The sequence below is a fragment of the Bombus bifarius genome, unplaced genomic scaffold, assembly GCF_011952205.1.
Source record: "Bombus bifarius isolate JDL3187 unplaced genomic scaffold, Bbif_JDL3187 scf7180000009243, whole genome shotgun sequence".
Classification (NCBI taxonomy): Eukaryota; Metazoa; Arthropoda; class Insecta; order Hymenoptera; family Apidae; genus Bombus; species Bombus bifarius.
Window position 1 is genome coordinate 5,668,848 of NW_022884989.1, and position 7,386 is coordinate 5,676,233.

General features: G+C 30.1%; 2 protein-coding genes across 2 annotated transcripts; one reads left to right on the forward strand and one right to left on the reverse strand.

Annotated features, from left to right (window-relative positions):
- Nucleotides 1–2,523: 2,523 nt before the first annotated feature.
- On the reverse strand, nucleotides 2,524–4,324 carry LOC117214819 (short-chain-enoyl-CoA hydratase-like). Its single transcript, XM_033461170.1, has 4 exons — nucleotides 4,072–4,324; nucleotides 3,711–3,964; nucleotides 3,338–3,632; nucleotides 2,524–3,248 (listed from the first exon to the last, which is right to left on the reverse strand). The coding sequence occupies exons 1-4, from the start codon at nucleotides 4,184–4,186 to the stop codon at nucleotides 2,971–2,973; spliced, it is 942 nt and encodes a 313-aa protein (XP_033317061.1). The 5' UTR covers nucleotides 4,187–4,324; the 3' UTR covers nucleotides 2,524–2,970.
- An 81-nt stretch (nucleotides 4,325–4,405) lies between these two features.
- On the forward strand, nucleotides 4,406–6,984 carry LOC117214818 (exocyst complex component 3). Its single transcript, XM_033461169.1, has one exon. It carries the CDS (start codon nucleotides 4,560–4,562, stop codon nucleotides 6,816–6,818), a length of 2,259 nt encoding a protein of 752 aa, XP_033317060.1. The 5' UTR covers nucleotides 4,406–4,559; the 3' UTR covers nucleotides 6,819–6,984.
- Nucleotides 6,985–7,386: the final 402 nt, after the last annotated feature.

The window sequence follows — 7,386 nt, forward strand, 5'->3', positions numbered from 1 at the left end:
TAAATATCTACGAAAGAATCTAAAATTTCCAAAATATAAGGTTGTAACTTATAATCCTCCAGTTTTCTCCATTTATATAATAAATATAGAAGCAGGGTAAATTTATGTTACAATCTAATAATAATAATATATTTATATAATCCTATAAATGAGGAAACGTAAAATAAGTAATAAAAGATAGAAACTATTAGGAACATTAAAAATATGTACGACTTTCACACCTCGCTTCCTCGTGAAGAACATGAACGCATCGATTCGCCTCTCCCAACAAAGGCAACTTTTGTTTCACGAGTTCGTCAGCAACAATAACACACCGTAGAATCGACTGGTGATTCGTGAAAGGCTCTGGCATCATCCTCTCAAATGCCACGTACACGACAAGTTTAATCAGAAAGAAGATCCTGGGAACCGCCCTTTGCACATTTCTTCCTTGTCTTGTCTGCTTATTATTATCATTTGCGAATATACATTGAAAATGCTTGTTCCACCCCTTTTTCACAAATACTACTCAACATTTATTCTGTTAAAATTGAGAAAAATTTTAGACAAAATGAAGTTTACACTCAATTCTCATAAAACTTAAATTTGTTAAAATGAAACTGAATAAAGTAGAAAATAAAAAATACAATAAAATATGAATTATTAAAATTTTATTTTCTCGATAAAGTATTCTCGTGGGACTTGTTATCTTTTTCTCCTTACCCATCAAGTAATAACTCCCATCAAATAATACTCAATCAAATAATAATTCCTGAATCTTACAATCCATCATATTACAAGACAAAGAACTATATAAAGAATATTTTAAATTACTCAAATAAATTAAAGCTTATATCTCAAATTCTCCAGTATAATTCCAACTTGCAATTATGTACACTTTTCTTCCTTATACGTATGTATGTACAGATCTCACCGAGCTGACATTTCTCCAATTATTTCTTTTGTAATTGATACTTGAAGTCTTTATCTGGACTGTATGCTTTCTATTTCTTGTAAAAACATAACAATTATAATAAATTGCTTAATAATATGTACATACATACACGACAATTGGTCAAATATTAATTACTAATATTATTAATATCATAATTATTAATCATTAATAAAATTGCTGCAATTCTTCAAATATTAATTACTTTCTTCAGTTAAATCTCAAAATCGAATATCCTAACGCGTATCTAACGAAAGGAAAACGTAACCAATCGATAGAAAAAGTTAGAGAAGAAAAGCAAATCCTAGGAAAAGACGATCGGAGATGATCGCGTAGATTTAAGTACGCGCAACATTCACCAGGTCGTGCAAGGAGGAAGGCACTTGGTGGGGAAGGCCTTCTGGTTACCAAGGGGACTCTCGTCCTGACTCCTGGTTACAAGAAGGAGGAGGAGGAGGGATATGAACGATTGCGCAACAATGCACCGCCACCTGCACTCGTTTCGTCACACAGCTTTAACCGGCTCGATGGTGGTTGGCCGGCTCGCATTACTTTCGCCAATTAAACCTATGGACGGTCGTTGTTCAACTTGAATATGAAATTCCACGATTATTTGAAATTCCAGCCGAATGAACGCGTCGACGACCGCCCGGAGGAAATCTGCGACCCATCATTAACGGCATGTCCAATACACATATTGTTACGTCGATGCACCAGCTTTAGTATAGATGACGAAAAATATTATGAACGAATTGAATCCAATGATCTCTATGTCGATTCCTTTGCCGATCCTGTGATTATGTTATTATAATAGCAAACATTTTAAGCAAACGTATATTTAATAAAAAAATATAGTACACAGCATCTTAAACAAATAATAAAGATTAAAAATGGTCCTACTGAATATTGAGACTTATTAATGTGATAAATAATTGACCGTTTAGATACTTATGTGATCGTAAAATGTATACTTGCACAGAATATCTTCTATGTAATTTTCGGATTTGTTCCAAATTTCGAGCTACTATATATTATAAATAAATTGATCATATGATTTACTATCAAATTTGAAAATTCAATGCAAGAACTGTATACCAATGAAATATCGAATGACTTTCGATTATTTTAACCTTGTATCCTTCGCGAAGAGAATGCGTAGAACAAATTTGATCAAGCCAATTTGTTAATTTCCTTTTCCATTATTCATACCTTAATATTCCGAAATTTACTAAATGCAAAGTTGATAATATTGACAATCGTAACATGATGTCGATTATACGAATCAAATATTCTAGTAATAATATTTTCATTAAATAATGTTCGTTAAATGAATACTATATTGTGTATATTTATTTCACAGTACCTGTTACTAATAATGAGGAAAATACACAATTGGAGGAAGCAGATAAAGAAATTTTAATAAATATTAATTGTCCACTTAAGTTAATATTGAATTATATTCGAGATATAATAGGATTAGATGATACAAGTGAGTAGGTTATATTTTAACTTTCTTGTATTTACTTTTTTAATGAATATATTAAAGCACATTTTTAGCTGAATTTGATTTATGTGATGAAATTAACTGCCAATTAAGGAAAGTTTCCATTTTTGAACCATACATATCTGGTTTTGATGTTTTTGAAGTGGATTTAACATATCTAATAGTTACATTTGAACGTAAGTTTTTAATATTATGTGAAATATTATTTTCAATGAATATTATTTACACAGGAGATATAAATGGTCAAATGATTAATATAACACCACTCCTTACTGGAAAAGCAGCAAGAAGATGCACTGATATACTATTAAAATCTCATGCCTTGCTTAAGAAAAATTTATCTGCTAAATCTTCTTTAAAGAAAGGGAGTATTACACACAAAATAACGTGATTGTATTCATAGTAAAGGAGTTTAATCATAGTAGAAAATTTAGATACATTTTAAATGTATATTACATAACAGTTATATGAGATTTTGTATCATTTGTTCCTATGCATATAGCAGTCTTTAGGAATAAGTACTTTTATATGATCTTTATAAAAGATCTTTATCAAATTCCTCAAACTTAGTTTCTACTTTTGTAATATTATAAAATTTTCCATGTTTTCCTAATCCTTCTGTAACAAACCTTTTTGCTCCTGCAACTCCTTCTTCAAATAGTAAATGAGATGCATTATCTTTCTCAAATTGTATAGCTTCTTCTAATTGTTTAGCAGAAAATGTTGCAAACTGTGCAGAAGCACGATCTGCAAGCAATGTTTTTTGCGGGAACTTCACAAATGATTTTGCCAAATTTAATGTAGTGCCTAACACTATAAGTAAAAAATTTGTAATTATATAATTTCACTATGTCTTTTGATGTATCTATACATATTATTTACTATTGCAAAATAAACTGCACCATTGCCAGTAGTTGTATAACGATTAATCAAACCACATGAATATGCCTCTTTTGCTTGGATGTAACGACCAGTTAATATCAGTTCTATTGCTTTTGAATAACCAATTAAAGCAGGTAATCGGACAGTACCACCACATAATATAGGTATGCCAAACCGTCTATTTGTAAATCCTAATACTGCACCTTCTTCCATTACTCTGAGATCACACATTAAGGCAAGTTCAAAGCCTATTCCTAAACCATATCCACTTATAGCAGCAATTAAGGGTTTTTTACATAACTCAATTCTATTAGCCTATAAACATTTCATATCAGAAAAGTTATTATCCTAGCACTTACATAATCTACTTTACATTTCAGTTACTTAATTTACCAATGGCCCAAAGTGAGGTAAAACTTCCTCATTTTTTCCATCATATTGTGCAATTTCTTTAAGATCATAACCACTACAGAAATTCCCTCCTATACCATGAAGGATACCAACTAAAAAATTTTCATCATTTTCAAATTTATCTAATTCATCCAATAGTTCTTGTGCGGCAGCAACATTTAAAGCATTCTTCCTTTCTGGTCGGTTTATACCAATCATACAAATTTCTTCAAAATGATCTACCAAAATATTTTTTTCTGAAATAATGTACAAACATGATTATGCACTAAGAACATATATTTGTTCTATAGTTCGTAAAAACTAAAGTATTATATAATATCACGAATAAAAGTTATTTATTTACCCTTTTGTTCTACTTCATCTTTTACATTTACGCACGATTTGGAGGTTAAACATCTCATTGGATAGCGTTTGTAATGTAGGTTGATTATTCCTGATAATCTTTTTAAAAAATGCATTTGTAGTTTTGAATTGGACTTAAAATTCTATAAGTACTATGATGTCTTATTTTGATAGTATGACAACGACAAACTTTTTTGACTTTCTTCAAATCCTTGTTTTTCATTGAACATAAACACATGAAAATACGACAGTGCGCATTTACAAAGCACTACAATGTTGAAAACACATTATATTAAAATTGACAAGATAGCTATTCAATATAAACGCATCTTAAGGTACATGCCTAACCAAGGTTTTATAAATGTCAAAATAATCTGCATGCTTTCCTTTAAATGAATCTATTTAAGTAAAAGTCGTTATTCCTAATTTTGTATAATTATCGGAAGGTGTAAAGTAAAATAATAGTTTGTAAAATAAAACATTAACAAAATGGCTTTGAAAATGGAAGACTTGCAAAAATTGGAGGAAGAAGCAGAGGCAAAGGCAACAAAATATGGGTGTAATCTATTGCAACGACCAGGTCAATTGGAAAAAATTGATATGTACAAACGTAGAATAGCCCGGAAGAAAGCTTCTGTGGAAACTATGCTCAAAACTGCAATGCAAAGTCAATTAGATGGAGTTCGTGTAGGTTTTGAACAGCTTCAGAGTTCTTTAGAGAGTAGCGCTTCTATAAAACAGGATCTAAATGATATTGGCGAATTGTTCAGTAAAGTTCCAGAACTCAGTGCAAAATTGCAAGCTGTTCAAGAAGAGAATATGCGTCACTCTCAGTATGTTACTGCCAAAGAAAATTTGAAACATACGTTTACTTTACCAGAAAGCGTTGAAATGACTAAACAGTGGATAAACCAGGGGAATCTACTGTATGCTCATCAGATTATTATGGATCTTGAAAATTCAAGAGATGATTTGTTGTATGAACTTCACAAACTTCCAAATCAGTCCCCAGCTGATACAGTTATGTTAAAAGCTTATTTAGAGGATGTTGAAATGCTTTCTCAACTAATGGAGAAACAAATTAGATTAGTATTAAGTCGTACATTAAACACAGTGAGAAAAGAACCTACTGTTATAGTCACAGCATTGAGAATTATAGAAAGAGAAGAGAAAGCAGATCATTTTGCTATTCAGAGACATAAACAAAGTGGATTTATGCCACCAGGAAGACCTAAAAAGTGGAAAGATATGGCAATGAAAGTTTTAGAAAAATCTGTAGCCAATAGAATTGAAGGAACGCATGTTGAGGAAAGAGTGGATAACAAAATGTGGTTAGTTAGGTATTTAGAGCTTACAAGACTCTTAATTTTGGAAGATTTGAGAGTTGCTAAAACTCTTTGTGAACCTTGTTTTCCACCTTGGTATAATATTGTAAGAACTTTTGTTAAAATGTATCATACAAGTTTATCACAACATTTGAAGGACATAATTGCCAATGGCTTGGAAGGAAATGAATATGTATCTTTATTATCATGGATTATGAATACTTATACTGGCCCAGAATTAATGCAACATCCTGAATTAAATATTGATACAAGTGATATAGGCCCTTTGTTGAGTCTTGAAATTATAAATGATCTGCAAGAGAAATATTTGAAGAATATGTGTCAAAATTATGAAGACTGGATGAAAAAGACTTTGGAAACTGAAAAAGTAGACTGGTGGAGTGGTGTATTACCAGAAGGAAGCACTCAAGAAACATACTATCACACAGCAGCACCTGTGATTATATTTCAAATGATTGATCAAAATCTCCAAGTTACAAAAACAATTAGCATTGAATTAACAGCACAGGCTATAGTCCTGTGCATTGAACAAGTAATTAAATATGGATTTATGTACAAACAAGCAATACTGGAATTTAAAAACAAACATTTTGAGGATAGAAGCCAAGTACCTTACTTTACGCATCATATGATTACAGTTGTTAATAATTGTTTACAATTTACAGAATTAGCACAGCAAATGAAACAGCTGTATTGGGTTTCTAATGCTAGTGGAGATGCTACTGTGAAATTCGAAAATTTGTTATCAAATTATCAACAATTACGAAATGAAGCAGCAGCAATATTACTAGAAGAATCTTTCTTAGATTTAGAATTACAATTTCAAGATTTAATTACTCCTAAATGGTTATCATCCCCTATCCCAGTAGAAACCATTTGTGTGACTTTAGAAGATTATTTTCAAGATTATAATCACCTGTGCCCAAAAAATTTTGAATATGTTATTACAGAGGCACAAAATCTCATTGCAAAACGTTACATTTCTGCAATGCTACAAAGAAAGATATCTTTAAAAACATATGATGAATGCTTAACATGTACATCAAAAATAATGACAGAAGCAGATAAATTAAAAAATTTCTTTGATAGAATAGCTCCAAAAGTAGGGAACTTTAATTCTCCTTTTGAAATAATCAAGCGACTAGCGGAGGTATTGCGTTGTGAAGATTCGGAAATTCTTTCTCTTGATTTACATTCTTTGGTTGAAAAATATCCAGATATGACTGAAGATCATTTAGTCAGATTATTGGGTCTCAGAGGTGATATTTCTCGCAGTGAAGCAAGAGAAAAGGTTTCATACATTTTAGAAGCTCAACGTAATCGTAAAGCTCCACAATCTACTGCACATAGCATATTTAAACAAATATATATACAGGATAGTTTTCTCAGTTGGAAGCCTTGAAATTCAAAAGCAATTTGCTATATTAAGTATTATTTTTCACATATCATTAATGAAGCTGATGTAAATGGTATATTGTACTTATGCATTAAAATAATATAAATATTCTAAATTTGTAATGACAAGAAGAATTATCGATTAATGTAAAAAAAATGTTATCATATTGTAAATAGTTCAATCAATTTCATTTTTCAATTAAATTTGATTTTATTTCTTAATTAAAGAGTAACTTATTATTGAAAACTGTAAATAAATATTGTATAATATATAATAATATATATTAGGTTTATATGCACATGTTGCATGCATATAAATATATATACATACTTATATGTATATATTGCATTATTCATGCCTAAAATCTTTATTATTTACTTATTTGCAGCTTGAATATAATATAAATGATACAATAATCAATTCACTGCCTTAGTAACTGAATGAATGTATATATGTATATATATATTCACTTATATTTGTTTTGTATAATTGATTTGTATGAAATTATTCACATGAAACATAATGGAGTAAAAACAAAAATAATGTAAATATAATATAACATAAAAAACACAAT